Source organism: Rissa tridactyla, chromosome 8 (assembly GCF_028500815.1).
Source record: "Rissa tridactyla isolate bRisTri1 chromosome 8, bRisTri1.patW.cur.20221130, whole genome shotgun sequence".
NCBI lineage: Eukaryota > Metazoa > Chordata > Aves > Charadriiformes > Laridae > Rissa > Rissa tridactyla.
The window spans coordinates 39,834,224-39,856,285 of NC_071473.1; the positions used below are offsets into that span (position 1 = coordinate 39,834,224).

The window sequence follows — 22,062 nt, forward strand, 5'->3', positions numbered from 1 at the left end:
TAACACATAAAAGAGGAAAACTGGCTCAACAATGCAAGTATGTATCAGAAACATTAAAGCTCCATCGCATTTTATGTTTCCTTAGTGTTCAGTTGCTGTGTATTGTATGAATAGATTACACACCAACTTTCACTGCCAGTAAAGTCAAATATTGCTTCTAATAATTTATTATGTGTATAGTATTCATATATTATTGATCCTTCATAGTAAGTGAATCCTGGTCTTTCCCAGCAGTATGTCAATGATGATCAATTTCTTCTCCTAGTTACAGAAGCTGTATCATTACGGAGCTTTTTGCTGCTAAATATACTGAGTAATTGAACATCTGAGCTTGACGTCTCTAGAAGCTTTTCATTTTTAAACTCTAACAAAGGGAGAGGACATCTGAAGCAAACTCCTCTGCAACTCAAAAATCACTGTATTTGGTAATATGAGAAAAGAATTAATTAAAGTGCAAGTAAACACTTGTTGGTGTAGTGTTATTTACCTGCACAGACTAACAGCAACACATCTACTGTGAAGTACAAAATGCAATGTTTTGTCATCTGAAGTAATTAAAACAATCCACGCTCTCTCTCTTCACACGTATCTTTACAGGTAGGCTAAAATACTTCCCATCAACAATTAATGCACTCAGCTAAATAAATAAAAAATAAAACCACTAAACAATAATGGTCAAATACTCATAAAACATCTGGATCGTGAAATCCACAATAATAATAGTATAAGATGCAAGAACTGAAAGGCAAAACCACACAGCAGAACCGGGTAGGTCAAGCCGAGCCCGTGGTCCCACAGCTGGAGACACCCATGCAGATCCCCGGTCAGCCAGAGGAATGTTGCGTGGGCAGGCACTGGCCTACGCAAATTGGGTTACCCGGTTGTACCCCAGACCTCAGTAGTAAACACACAACAAATAAACAAACTGGAAAAAAAAAAAAGAAAAGAAAAAAAAAGAAAAAAAGACCAAAATGTAACTTTGATATCTAAACTTATTTCCATTTTAATAACGCCCAAGCAATTTCCAATAACAAAGGCTATTGTTGTAGGAACACTGAGCTCGCACAACTGGCGGCTCTCTACATCTTGTCTTTTCCCTTATCCATCACAAACATACCCAAAGTTTTCCACTAGAAGCCAAGTAAGGAAGTTAACTTACTAAAAATAAACTCGGGGGGTGGTTCCCAACAATCGAATCGGCTTTATACTATTTAAAGATTATGCTGAAATACGTAGACAGGAGGGGGAAAAAAAAAACAACAGCAAAAAGCCCCCCGCGATGGCAAGTTCAGCTCAATGCTTTTGTCTTCCATTTTACCCAGGGCTCGGGAGAGCAACGTTTGCACCGCGGGCTCTCCCGGCGCGCTGCCGAACGATGTAAACAGGCGGCGGGGCCGGGGCTGAGCGGCGGGGCGCGGGCAGGACCGGCGGGGTCACCGGGGCCGCGCCGCCCGGGCGGGCCCAGCGGTTTCTGACCTACATTCCCCCCGCAGCGGGATGAAAACCCTCCCGCCGCAGACGGAGCTCGTCGCGGCGGGCGGCCTCCCCCGCCGGCAAGGGTGTGTTCAGGGGTGGGGAAAGCCAGCCGGCCGGGGCGAGGATGGAGGCTGGCGGAGGCGCTGACACCTGCCCACCGCCACCCCGGCCCCACCAGCACCTCCTCCTTCGCCGGGGCCGGACACCTGCTGCGGGACAGCCGGACGCCCGGCCCGACGACGGCCTCGGCCCGGCGGCCGCAGGCGGATTTATCCCGCTTATTTCCCGAGACGCTAAACCCCGAGGGAGGCGGGCGGGCCGGGGCCAGGACCGGGGCGGGCTCTCCGCGGCACCGAGCAGGCCGCGCCGAGCCTGGGGCCGGCGGGCGGCCGGGCCTGCGCGGGGCGGGGGGCTCGGCGCCTCAGCCGCTAGGCCGCGGGGCCTGCGGCGGCGGCGCGAGGCGGGCGCGCCGGGCCCGGCCCGCCGGCCCCTCCTCGGGGAGCGGAGCCAGGTGCCAGGCGGAGGCGGCGGATCCCCTTCACTCACCGCTCTCGATCTCGTTGCCCTTCTTGGCGGTGGCTGCGTTCCCCATGGCCGGGCCGGGGCGGCGCGGGGCGGGGGGGGGGGGAGGGGGGCGGGAAGGATGCCGGGCAGCTGCGGCGGGCGGGGGGGGGGGGGGCAGGGCTCGGCTGGCGGGGCGGCGGCGGCGGCGGCTGAGCTTCCCCCGGCCCCGCGCTGGGTCTCTGTGTCTCCGGCCGCCGCGGAGGAGGAGGCGAGCGCTCTGCCCCCCTCCCCCACCCCGACACACGGCGGAAATGACGGCCGGGGCGGCGCCTCCTCCCTGCTACGCCGCCCGCCAGGGGCGCGCGGGGCGCGGGACGCCGCCGTCCGCGGACCCGGCCGCCGCCTCGGTGTGGCGGGGGGGGGACCGCCACCGCCGCCCGGCCAGAGGGAGGGGGCTGCGGCAGGCCGGGGCGCCTCGCTGAGCGCAGGGGCGGGCTGCCCTCAGCCCCCGCGCCCGCCGCTGTGGCGGGGGCGGCGGCCGCCTCCGCGCACCGCCGGTCAGCTCCCGGCCTCGCAGGGCCGGCGGCGTGGGAACGCTCCCGGCGCCCTGCCCGCCGGCCGCAGGGCCGTGCCGCCCGCCGGGAACGGCTGCTGAGGCGGGGGCGAGGCGCGCCCTGCCCAAGGTGACCCCGGGAGGCCGAGCGCGTCGCGGCCCTGCGGCTGCGCCCGCCGCGCGCCGGGGGCTCGGCCGCCTCCACAGCCCCCCACCCCGCCCCGAGCATCCCCGGCGGCCCCGGGACACCCGGAACCGCCATCCCCGGCCCCGGCGGCCCCCTCAGCGTCCCCGCCGGGCCTGCACCCCGGGAGCGTAGACGGGGAGATTCGCACTTGCCGCCTGTTCGCAAACTGTATTTACATGGCTCAACAGACTATAGAAAAAAAAAATCTATAGAAAGGAAGCGAGCTGCCAGGAAAGATTATTTTTTCCTCCCCCCTTTTGCTGCCACTCATGTCATAAATAGCTACAGCTACACGTTTTCAAACAGTATTGTGACTTTCAAGTTGATGATAGCTCTCTTTAAATATATATATTTACCATGTGAAATGCTTTGGGTGTTTTAGGCCTGGAAGGAAATGCTTATCAAAAAGAAGGCTCTATTTTATATGCCTTCAAGCGGGGAGAGTGGAGAGCAGAAGTGCTAATCTTATGGATCACAAACTGTATATATTCTGCCAGGACAATTTATGCAATACCCAGCCTCTTCTGGCAGCATTCTTTCCCCAAGGCTGCAGGCTGCATGAGTTGTTCTAGCAGCAGCCATCCTGGCTACCGTCTTTCACAAGGGCTATCAAAATCCTCTCCTGACACCCTGGGCTGCCTGCCGGTGGAGAACATGCTGTCACGGCCTGATGCTGAATTACCTTGGTCTCTGTAAGACAGGATTTTATACCTATGCACTAATGAACACTAAAGCAGATACCTTTGGGAAATTCCCAATCTCCCGAGTTGGTGCAGGGGAGTACATTGCATGTGAACACTGGGCAGATGTAGCCAGCGTGTGGCCCTACCTTGACAGTGGATTATCCAGCTGCAAAGTTTTGAGAACGCTTACCTGAATTATCTTGATGTTTTGTAGGTTGAAATTCTACCGATGGACACTTCAGTTAAGGGACTTTCTCTTGATTTCACCTTTTCACTTGCATTATCCTGATCTGTGTGATACTGCTTGCTTCAGAGGAGTACCTGTGTTTTTAAGATTAAAGAAGCAGTCTCTGGGGAAGCCAGGTCTTTATTGCTTTGAAGATCAGAAGCAAGACATAGTGAGGAAATAACCTGCAAACCATTGGGGGCGGTGAAGCTGCTACTATTGAAGAGGGCTGTCACATTTTGCCAAAGCTAGAATCTCTGCATTCATTACACACTTGCCCAGAGGTTCAGTAAGTTACCGGTAATTCAGTTTGCCAGGGAAGGGCATGTAGATTGCAATAGCCAGGTCTGCACCAGGAGGAGAAGTTAAGCTTGGGAAAAGAGGGAACTTTTGCCATCGACCATCTTGATCACTCAATGACAAAAAATAGAAACCTGAGGTGCTGTAGTATTTAAATAAATGGCTGAAGACGCTGTCACACATACGTATAGATGTTACCCCACTTTTAAACATTTTCCCCGCTCAAGCCATCATCATTTTCATTTTGGCCAGATTGAATCTGAGTCAGCTGATTTTCATCCAGGTGCTGATAGGCATTTTGATATCCTTGAGAAGACAGCAGCAGCATCACTAACAAATGAGATACGCAGCAGCATCTTTAGCATATTCTTGGCATCACAGCTCATCCCTTCACTAGCAAATTATGCTGCATAGGCTCCATATGTGAGGATCCACCAAGGTTCAATAGCCATTACTCTTGGGATTTGCTGGACAAAGATCAGCAGGTCATTGCACGTACTCCAGCAAAAACCTATATATACACGCAGAGCACTGCATATATGTGTGCAGCAATGCATGACGCAAATTAGCACACGCTCTGAATACACATGCAGCACCGATGGATTTGCATAACTGCTTATACCCAAACACTCTCATAACAAATATAAGTCAACAGTGCTGTGAAACATTAAATGAACCACAATCCTAGCATTACATGTCAAGCAAAGATAACAGAAACAAGGGCTTAGGGCTGGACATTTGCATTCTTGTTCATGCCACTTACACAACTTATGCTATGTTAACAAGTTAGTACTTACTAATTAATTGCAGAACATACCAATGTAGTATTGCTTATATATGTTATGTATATATATTTGTTTAGCACTCAGAGCATCAACTCTTATTCTAGCCCTAATCTTCAGTTTGCCTTAATTTTCTTATATAAAATCCTTTGGTTTTCTTATATAAAATCCTTTGGTGCTGAAATGTCTCATATCACTGCTCATATAAAAGCAGTTTGTCTTCTTTCTTTCAACAAAATTGGTTAAAAATGAAATGATGCAAATATGAAAAATGTTCTGTGTGGATGTTAGAGTATTTCAGTAATGGTGCAATCGAAAAAATTCAAATTTCATTTGTTTTGCTGATCTGTGTAAGAGTTAAAAAAAAAAAAACTATAAGAAAGTCAGCTCAGCAGTTTTAGAACTATGCACATTTAATGATGTAGTTTCAGTGACTCACAGCGGGTTTTAATCCATTTTCCTACATATTTGGTGGGAACTATCGATTAGGAATATCCTAGCAAGACCAATCTTTTTCTCTGATAAAGCGTAAAGCTCTGTAGCAGATGTATAGTTCCCTGATGAAACTTGTATATTCTACTCTATGTGGACTCAGAACTAGAAATGAGAGGGTCATTTCAGGACAGAAAAGATAAATTTCTGCTAGATCAAAGGCTCTCATGTGCTTTTAATGGAAATCACTTTTTCATACGGTAATTACTTCTGGAGCCACATATCATTTCACTCCATAATCATTCCAATTTCAAGACGAGATAGTGGCATTTCTGTAGCAACTGCAGCGGTTGTTTTCAATACACATTTGAAACAAGTCACTAAATTTAAATCATTAGGCATCTTAATTTTTTTCCCTCGCATTTAAGGTGTGCCTGCATTGCAAGGGATAGGCAGATATAGATGGATGGGTTTGCCCATCCGTACTGATGATTCTTGCCCTGAGGATGTAGGCTTTGCTCGGGTTATGAATATGTACCTGCCTTAGTTGTAATTCTCTTTATACGGCCAGCCTTTCTTACCATTGCAGCAGTGTCTGTAAATTGCCGGGTTTGACTGCTATTCCCCAAATCCCACATTCCTGCATCTTTGAATACCCCTGGCAGCCTCCTTCTCTACTCCTAAGCAGACTGATATATTTGGCATTTAACTCTTTGTTTTCCTTTCAGGTCGTTTCAGACTACTGGCACATTTCCTGCTCTTAGCTAACCCCTGCTCTGCCAGCGTGGGATGTTTTTCTAGCAGGCTGCTAACGTGCCAAGAAGCATATGGATCTCTTGGTGACTATGGAAGTTGTTTTCCAAATTTTACAGCATCTGACCCAGAAACAGGAATATTCATCACTGCAGCATAATTTCAGGCCTGCCAAGAATACATCAATTATGTCATGTAGACGTGCTAAGGGAAAAGATGAAAGCTGGAGTACAGCAGTTCCCCCTGCACCCTGCACTAGCTATACAGAGAGTGATGAAGTACATCCTTGTGCCGGTAAGACCAAATCCAGTGACACCCAGTTCGTTCCTGTTGAGGACCCATCCTCACAGAGAGAAGTAAAAGGTCTTACATCGTGTTCCCACAGTACCTGAGATTGCCAGCCCCTGAATCCACGATGAAACTAGAGCAACGTGGCCAACAACTTGCTTTGCCAGATCTTCTGAAAAATATTCTCTGATGCCCTTCGACTGTGAATCCAGAAGGAATATGGAGCCTCAGGGAAGTGTTCTGCACACTGTGACTGTTACAATTTTGAGGGACATTTTAGTTCAAAGGAGAGATTCCTAATTAGGGGTAACTTGGGCTTCCTTCAATGTGATTAGGTACACTTAAAGCAAGAAGCTCCAAAGGAAGTTCACACCAGCAGCCAACACTTCACCACTGTCACCCTTCCCTTTTCGGCATTAGATGTTTCCCAAGACAGACAGTGGTCAAAAAAACATGTAAACATAGAAGCAAAGGGTTTATATATTCCCTTATTGATTTTTAACTACACTTATTTCACCGCAAACCTCTCAAGAGCCATAAAGTTGCAAGGTGGGGTTTTTTTCTGATGTTTTAAACATAATTTAAAGAAACAAGTATGTTTGGGCTATGCCTTTGCAGTCAGTATTGCCCCTTGACAAGATAGCATTTGTCAAATTTTTTACAGATAATGGCTATATATTCATTCATAGGAGGTGGCAGGTGCTCTCTCGTGAACAGTGTCCCACTGAGTAGACATGTTTTTTGCAGAGATAAACTCCAGACCTCCTTAATGGCCAAGTCCAGCTGCTCAGTTCTTGGCCTTTATCTCCTGCGATCATTCGGGAGAGGGGGTGTAGTCTCTTGCTATCAGCCAAGCAGCACCGTTTTCAGTTGCTTATAATTGTTCTGCAGATTATTGCATATTTGTAGAAGATACTGCCTGCAAATTTGTGATTCAGAAGAAATTGCTAATTACTGTTAAGGAAAATTCTTACTGACCTGCCTCTGTAACAGACTTTGTGATCCTTTTGTGGGTATCTATCTGGCTCATTTTATAAGTTTCCTTATCCGCATCAAGAAAAGTTCTTTGCTTTTCTACACCGGTGTTCCAATTTTTTTTGAACACATGATAGATCGCTCAGCCTAAGAAAAGCGAGATATTTTATATTATCATGATTTGCTGCACTTCTGAATAGTTGATTGTGTACAAAAATCGAGTAGAGAAAAAACAAAAAAAAATAATTGCACATTTTGTTCTTAGTAGTTTTTAGTTTTTTTAGTAGTTTTTAGTAGTTCAGCAATGTGTTTGAATTGCTGCACGTGATCTATGGAAGGAAGGAAACTTGAATCAAAATTGATGGTGTAGTTGTCTGACATTAAATTCTAGTCTAGTCACACAGATTCGAACAGAAATACTACTTGTGTAGTCAAAGTTATTCAAATGCATAGCTGTTTAAAAAACTATATAGTAAAACACTTTCAGGGCGCTGACTTCATTATCTGCATGCTTCCCATAATTGAAAGGTGATTGATATTATCTTGATGTTCTTACAGTATATTGAGATCCTGAATCACTTTTACAGAATGAAGACGAATAAAAACAATAATAGTGATATGTTTTAATTTCTTTTTTTAGGTCTTTTCTACAGAGGTCTCCATGTTAATTACAGCTGTTAATTTAAAGTAGACTAAGCTATATTAAATGCCTCAGTATGTATTTTCCTTCAGAATTAAAAATGACCTTAATTTAATTTAGCCTCACTCACCTTAAAAGTGAAATAAATAGACTATGTTAAATGAAGGTCACTTTAATTCTAACTAAGGGACCTCCCACAAAGAGTTCACCAGGCTTTTGTACATACTCTGCACTCAATAAATTAGGAATGTTGAGGACTAGTAGTCACATATCTAAATCTAAGCTTCACTGTATTCTGCTCAAATGCATGTCCTGTAAATTGTGTCCCAGTGTCACGTATCACTGTATTGGGTAAAGATGTCTAGCTAAAAATTTTTTTAATGCATAATCACCTCTTCAGCTGTAACATCTTTAGTAGTGCCATCTAAAAATAGAAAAACAGTCTAAGATATTTTTCCTGCTTTATTATTTATATCTAGAAGCATATTTTTTAAAAGAAACAAAATCACTTTCTTAAACCTGGAATTTTACCTGTTTATCTTTCTGCAACCTGTTGGTTTTCTCTTAGGGTTACAGCACAGTTCCTAGAAATACTACAAGATGTGCACATATGACTAATTGAAGGTAATACATGTCCCATTTGCTGTCATGATTATTATTTCTTCTGCACACACCATCTTTTTCTGCAAGTATCCTTTGCTCTTAAGAAAATGGTCATCCAAGGCAGAGGTGTCAACAACATGCAGTTTGTTCATGGTTCAGACCCCTGGCGCTTGCTGTCAAATTAATAGAAGCTTTTGCTTAATGTTCAGCTTCTCCCTTCTGCTTTATTTGTGTTGTTATTCCTTGCTTATGATTTCAAGCTCTGCATGCCTTTCTGCCTCTAATATCTTTGTCTTATGCTATTTTGAGCTCTTGGTCGTATCTAAGGTGTCAGAGCACTGTCCAGACCAACACTTACTCAAGTACCAGTTTCTTGGCAGATTCTGAATTGCCTCATCTGGAGTCTGCTTCTACCAGGAGTCTATTTCAGTATTATTTGCTCCCCTTTCTGTTGAAAACCAGTGGCTTTTTAAAATTGAAAGTTGTCTGTTGTTTTGTTTGTTGTTTTTTTTAATCTACAAATCTTCATTAGATCTTACCCTAAGGCAGACTAACTCCATGCTTCATCGTAACACCTGTAGCACATAAAATTGTCTCCCCAATCTTATAAACTACAAAATACTTTAAAACCTTCAGGTTCAAAGCATATAACTTTCATATGCTTCATTTTTATTTCAAATGCAATACTCAATATTTTTTGTAACAGCTTCATGAATATCCTCCTTTGCTTGGATTGCCAAAAACTGTTAAATACGGCAAATGCATCAGCACTTGCTATTTTCAGAAGGAAAACCTCCTTCTGGTTGACTTGCTTTTAAATAACACTTACTGCTTCCAGATATACATTGAAGTGTTCTTGCCTTCTTTTCTAGTAGTTTCTGGTATTTCCAGAGTTTGAGCCTTTAAATGCTGCAATATCTTCTTGGTGTTTTTCTTCGATTTCTTATTATTGCTGGTGCCACGAATGAGGCTCAGAGGATTACAGGAGATGTTCTTTAATCATGTGTGTCTGCAGTGCCTTTTCCTCACACTTACAAGCCAGAAAGCTAAACGTCTAATAGAACATTTACACTGGTAACCTTTCATTATGAGGAAATAATAAGCAAAAAAAATTATAGTATCGTATTCATAGATGTGAAACCCCAAAACATGCAAGAAACAAACAGCAAAAGCCACTTTGCATCTGAAAAAAAGCGCCCAACAAAACAACTTAGAAAGTTTATTTAATATTTGTAGATCTATTTTTGGTTTGTGTTTGACTGACAAAGCTAGAAGGAGAAATATCTATGGTGCTAGCCAAGAAGAACATATTAATCCTCAGCAACACAAAGAAGTGGCTATTTCAAGTGGTTGTAATGCAGATGTCAATGTAAAAGCTTTTTCGTCTCAACTCCAGAAACTGAGAAGCAGATCGTGGTTTGATATGAGTAGATGTTCTGTATATTCGATAGATGCATGACTGATCCACCAAGAGAGAGAAACTGAATGTTTTCAAGCATTTTTTTCTCTCATGAAACAGAGATCTTTGACTTCTACTTGCATTTAGTCCAAGCCAGATTTTCTTTAAACTCAGTTTCAGATCTGAAATGTTGAGCTCATCTTCTAATAATAGTTGAAATAAATACAGTGCTCCCAGTGAAACTTTTTATTTTTTTTTACTCCACATTAAAAAATGGTTACCATGTGAAATACAGTTTTTTTCACAGGAATGTGAAAGACAGGGCTTTTTAATTGGTATTAGGTATTACCATTTTAATCATCACATTTACATGAAAGAACTCTATTCATTCAATCTTGTGCAAAGGGCAGATCCATTCCCAAGTAACACGTTAACCAATAAATGCCTACATACAAAAATTACCCTCAAGCATTTCTCGTTTCCAATGCTGTAATTCCTTTCAAATAATTTCTGGTAAAGAAATCAAGGTCTCTAATATAGAGGATAAATAGAAGTCTGACTGTGTTAGGGATAATGTCTGCACTTATTTATGTTATGTCCAGGTGCAACATTTTAACTCAGATGTGATGGGATTTTATGTGTAGATTGCTTGAGACAGCTGCTTTTTTGTCCTTTGATATCTCTCCTCTGAAATATTCCCTTCTGTCTACTTTATTTTTATCACAAAAAAAATTATCCTCTGATTTAAACATAATTTTCTTTTGTTCCCTCTAGTTTTAGTTCTTTATATTGCTAAAATTAAAAAAAAAGAGTTAATGAAGTTAATGAAATTCAGCAGCACACTTGGTGATGTTTAGCATCCCTTGCTTCATCCAAATAATTGGGACATTAGATCTTATTTTCATTAATAGGGCTGAACATATAGACACGGACGTTTCTAAATCAGCTGTGGCTCTACCTGGTCATTACTGAAAAGACAAACCACAGCTGAGATTTCTAATCCCCTGAGTGCATGCACACAGAGGCAAAGGCCATAAAAGCCATTGATGAGGAGAAAATTATTTTTGTAAAGTTTTGAATGAAATCCTGTTTTCTTCACACCAATCGAAGTTTTGCCGTCAGTGGCATTGGGATGTTACCTGCAACATTTGGTTTTCTATTTTTGCAGCTGTTACTTCTCATAAACTATCTTAAAGGAAATACTTTGCTTACATGCTCTCTTTCATTTCTGCCATAACATTCCATCAATATATTGCAAAGACAAGAGTACGATCAGCCATATCTAGTCCCTCTAAGGTTAGCCTAGGACGGTATACTGAATGGGCACAAAAGACACGTTAGAAATGGTTCTCCTGGGCAAATAATTTATTCCTATAATTTCTTATGAATGATAAATGCAGGTTACATTGTTGTCCTTCAGTTACAAGCACTTTCCCTATGGAAGGACAGGGGAAGGATATTTCCTTTCCATCCGTTACCTGTTTGAAGGGGCAGCTAAGTGTTTTGTATGATGATCCTTTAACATGCAAATATTTTTAATAATATCAATGCCAATACTTATCATTTATGCAGTGCTTTTTCATCCGTAAGTCTCAGGGTGAGACAGACAGATGAAGTCAGAGGCTTCTGAAGGTTTTGGTGGTGGTGGAGAGCAGCAATCCCATGGCAGCTGGGATTTCAAGGGAGGAGAGAGGAGAAAGGCTGGGGGAGGTACAGGGTACCCTGCTGCGGAGAAGAGAGCGCAGTCACAGGTAAAGGAATGGAAGAATGCAGGACAGAAAAGAAGAGGGTCTGACAACGATAAAGGAAGAGGAAAACAAAGCCAGAAGAACTGGAGCACATACACGTGCAGAGGAAGGAAAACAGATAAAGTCATTATGGAAGAGAACTTGTAGAACTTGCCTCATTCAACAGGAAAATATGCAATATGGTCTTTTAAGACATAAAACAGTAGGGGAGGTGACCTATTTCATTTGTACAGTAAAAGTGCTTCTTACGACTAGGAGAACCTGTGATTTTGTTACAATCTCGGCAATGCACCTGTGGTCCAGTTTCATCCCTGCCTGTGTGCCTGCTCCATGTGTAGAGCTCTACTCACTCCCTGATCGCTCTGAGTCTAATAATTTGCAGACCTCTGGTCTGGACACAGGCTTTTAATGTATGTTTGGACAGCTGCATCACAACAGGGTCCTAATTTTGAATGGGGTCTCTGTTTTCTGCCATAATTGAAATAATAAATCATAACAACTCAATAACGTTGTCACTATCACTTCTTAGACATCAAAATCCCATAAAATCATAAGGAAATGTAAATTATGTTAATATTATCTGTTGTGTTTACAATAATTACAATCCATTGTCTGAACTAAAACTGAAAATCATCATGCAAAATATAATTGTAGCAGTCTTTTGTTTCTTTGCTACAAGTAGTTGTGAAGAATTTGAAGGCTCCTCCTACCCCAGGCTGTGCATTTCCCCGTAGGCAGGCCCTCTGCAACCGTCCTTTCCTTTCTGTGATTTTGGAGACTATAGCAGAGACAGGACAGGCCTCTTTAAAGCCCTCTGGTTTATCTGGGTGCTTAGGACAACCCCTGTAAACATCAGTGCAACAACACGTGGCCTTCAAAAAGCTGGGACGTTGAGGAAAAACTAGGTTGTTTTGGAAGGGACAGATCCCGTATATCTGTACCTGTATGAGAAAAAAAATACTTTTGCAGAGACTTGTTTTGCACGTTTCTTTTGGAATGCTTCATGCTTTTATGGTCTGTTTTAATTTGTGATATATGGCAAAAATAAACATTTTCTGGCAGCAGCTTTTTTTCTTGTTTTCTATATTGCTTTCTGTTGCGACATAAATATTTACTGATTAAATATTCATATATAATGAAAGAAGAATAAGAGAAAGAAGACTTTGACTATACAAAAGTGACAACTCTGCTTATCATTTTATTTTGATAGTGTGATTTATTGTGCCTTTTGAGGCGATAGCTTTAGAAAGGTGAAAAGCCTATTAGAAAGCTAATTAAAAATGCTGGGGAAATTCAAATAAGAGTGAAAATGTTACCCTTTGCAATATGAGTTGCCAATTAGACATGACAAGTAGAGGGGTTAAATATTAGCTAGCTGATAAATATTTCAAAGCTTGTTCTTACTGACAGGAAACAGCAGGTTCTTTCTTATACACAATTCTGAGGAATTAAAAAAACCCAACAATCTGGCAGTTCTGTGTCCCTGATATTTCAGAACTCAATTTTTTTTTCAGATAATGTTTTAGAAATGAGATTAAAAGTTTATCTAGTTTGTCTTCTCTCCTGGCAGTGTTTCATTACAATGAGTTGCTTTAGAAAATTATTACTATTACTGCTATGTATGTTATTATACTACTACTTTTCCGGATTTAAAATGTGATATTCTTCCTATATATCCCTCCTTTTCATTGCTGTCTATAAAATAATTGCTATCTGTGGGAGATATACAGACAGGTGAACTTGGTCATACATGAACAACAAGGTAACTTTGAGCTCATTTTATGTCTGTAATATTTAAGATTAAAACCTCCATTAGTTCTTGTTATCATTGTAGCTCTTTAACTTGTACTCAGTATAAAAATACACCTCTAAAACTTTAGCTATGAAAAACTCGTGGCACAATGTCATATATAAAATCTGTGGTTTTGTGATTAAATGATGAAAAAAGTCTGAAGGAGTAACTTTTATTAGAGTAACTGATTCTCACAAATGAATACTAAGTTATTTGGAACTTTTGTTTGAATCCTGTGCATGTCACTATTCCATTCATTTTTTCTGAGACAGAAAAAGGAATTTAAAGCAATTCTTGCCTATGTAATCCAAATTCACATAATCTTAAATCTTATACAGTCTTTCAAATGAGAGCAGAGTAACCAGAATATGCAGCTGAGTCAAACAGGGAAAAATGCAGAACAACTAAATAGAATGTAAATTTAAATCTTGTGTAACTGTGGATGGAACTTTGAATGGTAAGATCTTGTCAGGTCTTCACAGACCTGCTGATTCCAGTGCACGTTTTATAAAATGTGGAGTTGTACTGAGTCATTTCTCTTCTACCAACTTCGTTGCAATAGATTTTTAGTCCAATGTAGGGGTGGGTTAGGATTTGGAGAGTAGCAAACCTGTAATCTGCCACTGTTGGCTCTGGATCATCAGCTGAAAAACTCATTTATTTTTAAACAGAAGCACAATGCTTTGAAGAAATGAGGTTTATTATCAGGCTGTCTTTCTACATCTGCATCCTACTCATTACCTTAAAGAGGAATAAAACAACTTTCAAGACATGAGCTATTTTTTGTATTGGGAAACCATATAAACTCAGTGAGATCGTTTCATAGTGTGGTATTCCACAAGTCCTCACTCCACGTATTTCAGTTCATTTTATAATCTCTGTTAACGGTTCCTGTCGGTGAATGCTACACAATCAAGACAATTTTTCAGTCTCTAAAAACAACATGACAAGAGTGAATAGGCGTTATTCAGCATGTAGAAAATATTACCTGTGTTGGGGTATTCTTAGTTCTCCTGCAGGTTAACCCCTGTATTGTTTATCTTTTCTAGAACCAGAAATTCCTGTTGTAAATAGCAAGCAAGATCTGACTGAAAGTGTTAGGTAAACAAAACTCTGTTGCAGAACAGGGAAGTTCCTTCTACAGCCTGAATTAAACCTCACATACCTATCTGGGCAAATATTGATCAAGCTCACAGGAGACAAGCAATAAAATTTCCTTGTGAAAGATAACACAAAATAAAAAAATACTACAAACTCTACAACAGAATTTCAAAGAAAAGATACTCAAGTTCCTCTGAATCCTATTGCATTAGGGCAGTGGGGGCACTAATAAACCTCAATAGCCCTGAGCAGCCTCACCTGGAACCTCCCCCACACCCATGGGCTCAGGAGATCTATATAAGTTCAGCCCTGAGCTATCACTTCTTGTTAGAGCTATGCTGGAGGACTGCTGATCTGCACAGTCACAGCCTGGCCCTGCCCCTGTCGGTCCTCACCCCTAGCCTGTGGGGTGGCCTCCTGTTCAATATCAGCCCTGCCTCGTCGCTGTGGATCTGTCTGACGATTGCTGGACCTTGGCCTTGCCTATGGACTGACTTCTTGGCTTGACCTTGGAGCTGCCTCATCACAATGGTATTGCCTTATGATACAGGCTCTTGGTTGGGTCTGTCCACCATCTCCAGGTTTGTCTTGCTTACCTTGTTTAGGTACTGTGGGGCTGGTTGCTGTGACATCTCTCTTGGTTTGTGTTCTCTTAGTGAGCAGCTTTGTTCTTGCTGTCTCCTGACATGTTACATCTCTGTAATATAAATCTGAACTCTTAAAGGTTAACTTAATTTGCAGAAGACTCAGACTGCTGCCCATAGCCCGGATCCAGTGAGTACCTCCATTCAGTGCCTTCCTGTGTTCTGTATTTCTTGTGTGCAGAGCTGTCCCACCTAAATAGCCTCCGATCCTGCGTTATTTATTGCTGTATGGCACAAATTCAGATTTGCTAGGATTTACTATATGTTGCAAAAGAGGCTACTATAATTCTAGACTTAAGTATTCCTATAAAAGCAAATGGCTACTCCTTGTACCCCACTCCAATAACTTCCACTTTTTCTCTGCAGAAATATCTTCCCACTTCTGTCACTTTTATGTCATCTGCTGTGACATTCCAATTTGAGTGGGTGAAAAACGATGTATGCTGACTTCATGCTGCCCAGCTTGCTGGGCTAACAGGCACTCCAGGAATCTGAATTGCAGTGGGGAAGCACCTGAGCATCTGACTCTGACTAGGAAAGTCATCCCTGATGGATGTAGTTAGATGTTCTTGAATTTTGCAGCCCAGTGCATCTTGCAGTACTGGAATTAGGAAGATTTTTCCACTGTTAATGCAATTTCTCTATCTCCCTGCCCTGGAGAAGGCTGTATTGATTCTATTGTCATTTCACTATGTTGGTTTCTCTCAAACACCTACCTAGTAATGAAATGACTGATTATGGAAATATTTTATCAGTGTACCCTATGGCACAGATACAGCTACATGCCTTTGTAAAGAAGGCTATAAGTATTATTTCTATTTTATAGGTGGAAAAAAAATGAAGCATGTATACTAGAAAAAAAATCTAAAAGAATTCTATAGTCCTGTCATTAAAAACTGTTTGTTGCCATTGCAAAATTAATTTACAGTGGCATAAAAGAAAAGTGCTTTCCCCTATGACCCAGAAACTATTATCCATGCAGCTGGAAACTGCTTTGAGGTACAACAGTAGTCCCAAAAAAAAGAGGTTCTCATATCACCTATGGTTTTTTTTGAGAAATTTCTATGTAGAAACAGTGAGGAACCAACGTGTTTTAATGGTGCATATTAATGAAATCCAAACTCCAGTTTAATAGTCTGCATACAGTTTTGTTCTATTTAAGTAAAGATCAACTCTTTGATAGTCCTTTTAATATGAAAAGTATTCTATTTCTGTGGTATGACATTCTCTGTAGTTTAGCTAATGTAAAGACTTGTATCTAGAACTAAGATTTTTGGAAACAGATTTGATAGTTTACTGTAGGAATGCTCTGCAGAACACAAATTCTCTACTATTGTATGAAAAAATAATTCTATTTTAAACAGTTTATTAAGAATCATCACAAGGCTATAAATTTGTACATCTCAAGTGTGTTAAATTTTGTAAGTCACTCTGACATCTAATCTATTGAGCACATGAAGGGGAACTGGGAGGACTCATGCGCTGTGTTCTGCCTGGAACTCCGGAGTTCATAGAATCCCAGAATTGCCTCATATTCCAAGCAGTGTACAAAGTGTGAAGTAACTTAGACAAATGCTGAAAATAGATTTTTCTCAACCTTGTACATATTTCAGATCACTATCTCGTGTGGCTTTTGACAATGTACTTATCTGATAGGCATGAATTCATTGCTCACATGACATTGAACCAATGGCATTGGAATAAACTTGGATCTGGATCCATTGCCTTAATGGAGATGCATAATATTTACCTCATAGGAACATTGTGAAAGTAATTCTTGTACAGTTAAGTGAATAAGTTTTGCTCATGACAAAGGCATACTAGCCTATCCAAACAAATTCTAATATTCTATGCAAAAAGCTTTCGTACTTTTCCTCCCAGCCCAAATTCAAATTGACAAAGCATCAAGAGACCCTAATAATGAAAAGTGAAGACTTTTCTGTCAATTGAATCAACATCTTCGAAAGATTTAGAGCTCCTTTAGGTCAAAAAGCTTAGATACCAATTATCTTCCTTAAAAATGGTTATAGTAATACAATATAAAACACAATAGATGTCACATTGCTATATATCAAACTAATGAACTGATCACTTCAGATGTCTTTCAATAAAACTATGGAACAATTTTCAGTTGTACCTGGTAAGGTGTGGCTTGAAGGGATACTGACAACTTTTGTACTGTGAAAGGACACATTAACTATGTGAGAAACAGCACAACTTTGCTGGGGCAGAAATCTCTCTCATTCCCACTTTTCTCAGTGATTCCTGACCTTATTAAATAATGGTTAAATTGCTACGTCCAACTGCAAAGGAGGAACAGCCCTCTGCTTGGGCCTGCAGGTCATCAATAGCATAGGTAGCCTTTAGTAACACTGTATGATCTTCCCCCAGTTTGGGAATACTTATGAAAACTGTTCTTATTTCCTGGAGAAACACATTAACTTAGTTGACCAGCAGATATAAATTTCCAATTTTCTTCAACTTATGCCTCATTTGCTCTTACAGCCTTCATAAAGCAGAAATAACTTATTTTTTTTTACTGGCTTGATGGCTGCTCAATAAAAAGAAATGCCTCTCCAAACTGCTGAAGTTCTGGGACTCCCTTTCTCAGGGGCAGGCAGCAGATGGGAACTTGAAGAGATTATTTGAAAAGGAACCTCCAAGCTTTGATTACTAAACAGATAAAGACGCTCTGAAATGATATTTTGTGTGGTTAAAAATAGAAGTGCTCATGTCTTAAAGCTGGTCAAAAACATGCCTGAACCAAAGGGGCCCCATTAAGCTTGAGTGTAATTGACTGTAGTCTATGGATACCCTTGGTGTTACGGTATCTGCTTACATCAGTACCGAGTTTCACACAGAGCATGTTTGGAGTGATGAGAACTATAAAAAGTTATTATATATGAAAAGCTATGTTATGTCAATATCACACTGCTACAGCTTGTAAATTCACATTGATCTGTATAATAAAAGATGTTTACAGCAGCAATGAACTCAATCAAGCACATGTTTGCTGATATATAAAAAAAATAACAAGCCATCTTGCTGGGCATTTGATTTCCAGGAGATAATCCCAGACAGTGCTCTGAAGATTAGAGAGATAGGAGATAAGAAGCTGTGACAGGCTGGCAGTATCTGCCTGAAACACCATCCCCTATTAGCAGGTGTTGGTGCTGCTGGGAAGCTGTTGCATGGATTTTACTAACACAGTGAGCAGATGGCTTATTATAAAAGAAATGGGTGTTGCTCTTTGAAACAAAAAAATATGGTTGGGCTGAGAAGTCTTGTAGCGAGAATCCTGAGGGAACAGGGAACCTGAGCTAAACCTTGTTTTTTCACTCATAACGTTTGCTAGTCAGTCGCTAGGAAATGGGTGATTTTTGACTGCACAGACTATGTTTGGATGTAGTTTTGAGCAAGTGGGAAACCTGTTCAGAAAAAGCCTAATTAACTACTTTGTAAATATATTCCAAGGTGATTGTTGTGAAAACAGAAGAAAACACGCTTGGAATAGCTAAATTTCATATTGTACAGCTACTTGCTGGTCCTGTTTGAAACTCTGTCTTTTTGGCATTCCACAACACTAATAGTTGCATGAAGATACAACCTGTTTCAATAGCAGAGGCAAAACGCAACTTCAAGTTTTTCTGGACCATATCAGACTGTACATCCTACTGCTACTCTGCAAGCTGATGGTGGAGTGGACAGGAGAAATAGGTTTGCAGTTCAAAGCCTATTTTGTAACTTTGTTCAAAGACCAATATTCTTTAGAGAATTTAATAAACTCTTTGTAATTTGGAGAAATTATGTTTACTGACTTTGAGATGGATTACGCATACGCAGCATTACAGCGCTCATAATTATTTGGGGAGTATGTTACTAATAACAGGAAAGGTGAAATAGGAACTGTGCTCAAATACATAGCCAACCTTTCTCTCAAAGACAGGATTGATCTGATTGCCCCCCTCGTTCTTCTACTGTAACAATTAAAAGTCATAAAGGTACCCAGGATCCCTGGTTGGAAAACCGGGAAAAAACCTAAGAAAACTCATAAAAATATGTAGATTTCTGAGAAAGCGCATTCTTCCTGGTCTCTAGTTTTCTGTTTTGCCTATGTTGGTTTATTTGTGAAATTCAGAAGATGATCTTCATGCCATAAAAATGTATTTTTATTGCTAGTCCTGTTTACAATAATTATCTAGGCACATCTGTTGTCTCAAGTGCATCAATGTTCAATATTTAAACTAGCTCAATTTAAAAATAAAACTCTATTTAATGTTCCTAATCAAGCATCTGTGTGTTTAATACCCTGTTTTGGTTTCTTACTAAATTTTGTTAGCTGTAATGTTTCAACATGGAGGTAGGAAACACCATCTACTTTCAGAGTGATTCAGAATGCAGATCACAATAAAAAAAAAGTAAATCTGACCTGCTTCTGGGAAACAACAACTAAAAGCACATTCTGAAAGAGATTAATGCCTCCTGCCTCCCAGGAATGGAGATGAGAAAAAGCATTTGTGCTGTCAGGCTCTGGTCTTTGCTGGGAGCTGTGTCACAGGTTGTGATTTCCCAGCTGAGACCAGCGTCCGTTTGTACCAGCCCTCCCCTGGAAAGGGGAAGCACGAACTGCACCTTGGAAGTGAGGCTGTTGGAAAAAGCCTCCCAGGAGCAGAGCAAGGGCACAGTCGTATTGCCAGGCTCTGGGTTTGCCTGAGACGTATAAAGCTACAGCTGGGTACAATCTCTCATCGTGAACTCTCATGTGTGATTTGCTGTTCTTCCCAGCATGTAACATAATTAGCTCAGAGAGAGGTGCACCTCAGACTTTGGGGTGCAGAGACCTGGTTTAAGGTACAGAACACAGACACATGGCTAAAACAAAGCAGGCAGGATCTGCTGTAGGCCCAAAGCAAGCTTTGACCCGGAGATAACATGCAATGCATGTAAGCCTTGTAAATGGTTTCATCTGCAGTCAGTGGCAGCATTCCAAATGACTAACGGAAAGAAAATCAAACCTTTCCCTACGAGCATCCTGTAACACAGCTTTCTCACAGCTGTGAGAAAAATAAAAAATGCTTACGTGGGGACAAGCTTAGATCCCATTGCCTCTGCTTTAGCATGGGCTTTCTTTCATTAAAATACATAGGTCTGTTCCTACAAACACCTATGCAAACAAGCATGTGAATTTGCATGAGATTAAATGTTTGTGGGCAGAAATTATACCTCTGCTTCTTTTTTTGACAGGCCTAACAAAGGTTTGAGCAGTAAATAAATGATAATTTCTGCATATCAGTAAAAAATACAATATAAACTGTAATCAAACCCAATGAAAAATACCATGTTTGTAAAAAGTAAGAAATTCTTCAACTTTACAGGCTATAAATCCATACCACACATGAGAAAACAGTCTGACATCTCTCTAGGATTCCCTAAAGGATTTTTCATACAGCTTTCTGTCCTTATCAATCATTCTAGTATTTGCAAAAGCCCACAATCTGTTCCTATTGAAATATCAGCTTACCTTGCAAGATGTTAAAGTAGAACTAAAAACATAATGGTGATCAAGTTGTAATTAAATTTTCAACCAACTTGCTTCATATCATTTAACACTGTCAACCCTCTCTGTTCCAGTTCTTTCTGACCAAGAAAAGTTTAAACTAAGCCTACTGAATATATTGATGTCTAACTATCTTAGAAAGGTAGTTGTAGAGATTCTCATGGAAGGCCTGTTTTAGCCAAGAGATTGTGCAGAAAATGTTACACTGAAATTGATTTTAAAGGTATGTTGTAATGAGGAATGTGTGATGTAACAGTGTAATATATCAATAAAGGGAGTTAATTAATTGATAAAACAGAAGAAAACCCAAACATTAGCAAGCAGAGTAAGTCAATAAAAGATTACGGCTAGTTCCACAGCCAACATAAATCAGCCTAAATCCAATGCCATGGCGATTTCCGCTGTTTTTGGATCTGGCTCTAAACCTTGATAAACAAAGAGGATACTACATAATCTATTGAGATAATGGATTAAATTTCAGTCAGGCTTTTATTTATTCCTTTCAAAAAAGTTGTTTTTTTTTTTACTTTTATTTTTTAATAGCATTCTTTAAAATCTGTATTTGACAAATGTTTCTCCATTTTTGAAAAATCTTTAATGCATTTATCTGATTAGGTCATGTGCCTTATGCTAGGACACAAAGTATTTCAGGAAAAGGCTGAAATGCCTCTTTCAAACAGCAGTTATGCACGCAGGAGTGAAAACACCGGCTACAAGACCAAACAGAACGGGGGAGGGGGGGAGAGGAGCGGGAAGTAATGGGTTGAAAACGGGTATAAATCAGCACAGACCCACGGATTTCAGCAGGTGACGGCAGGGCCCAGGGAAGCGGCCATCTGTCCGCAAACAGCCGCTGCCGGGGCTGCGCTCCGGCCGTGCCGCAGGCCCTTCCACCTGCCCCGGCGCGTCCCGCGGGCGCCGGGACGCCTGCTCAGTGCTTCCAGGCCGAGGAGGGAGCGCCCTCCCGGGCCGCGGCAGCCCTCCATCAGCCGGAGCCCGGCCCCGGGGTCCCCGCGGCTCTGAGGGGCCGAAGGGAGGCGGCGGCGCCCGGCCCTGAGGGGAGCGCGCCCCGCGCCTCAGGGCGGCCGGCGGCGGTTGCTAGGGCCTCGGCTCGCGTCCCCGGGCAGGGCGGCAGCGCGGGCCGCTCCCACCACCAGCGGGAAGGGGAGCGGGGCAGACCGGCGGCCCGGAGGGGGCTGTCTCCCGCCGTCGGCGCCGCCTGCCGCGCTCCGCGGTCACCGCCCGCCTCCCCTCGGGCGCTCTCCTCGCACGTACCTGTGTGGGAGGGCCCGTCCTCCCCGCCCCGCCTGGCCGGCTGCCGGCGGTGCCCCCTCGCGGGGAATGGTTTCTTCCCGGTTCCCCACCGTAACCTCCCGCTCCTCCTCCCGCTAGTCCCCGGCTCGGCAGGCGCCGGCTCGG

At 42.1% G+C, this 22,062-nt stretch overlaps 1 protein-coding gene and 1 long non-coding RNA gene across 5 annotated transcripts in view; one reads left to right on the plus strand and one right to left on the minus strand.

Annotated features, from left to right (window-relative positions):
• The window catches only part of PRKACB (protein kinase cAMP-activated catalytic subunit beta), a 76,079-nt gene extending 73,984 nt beyond the window's left edge, over positions 1–2,095 (minus strand). Inside the window, exon 1 of the mRNA XM_054210560.1 lies at positions 2,023–2,095. Within this exon, the coding sequence (XP_054066535.1) occupies positions 2,023–2,068 (46 nt within the window). The 5' untranslated portion in view covers positions 2,069–2,095. The remainder of the gene's footprint in view (positions 1–2,022) is intronic.
• A 646-nt stretch (positions 2,096–2,741) lies between these two features.
• On the plus strand, positions 2,742–12,601 carry LOC128913297 (uncharacterized). 4 transcript variants are annotated; one of them, XR_008467902.1, is made up of 5 exons: positions 2,742–3,918; positions 5,872–6,190; positions 6,282–6,733; positions 7,800–8,423; positions 11,374–12,601. It is a non-coding gene; the product is annotated as an uncharacterized LOC128913297 (long non-coding RNA). The 4 variants fall into 4 exon arrangements; XR_008467904.1 differs by having other exon boundaries at positions 2,742–3,412; XR_008467901.1 differs by having other exon boundaries at positions 2,742–6,190.
• The last annotated feature ends 9,461 nt before the right edge of the window (positions 12,602–22,062 follow it).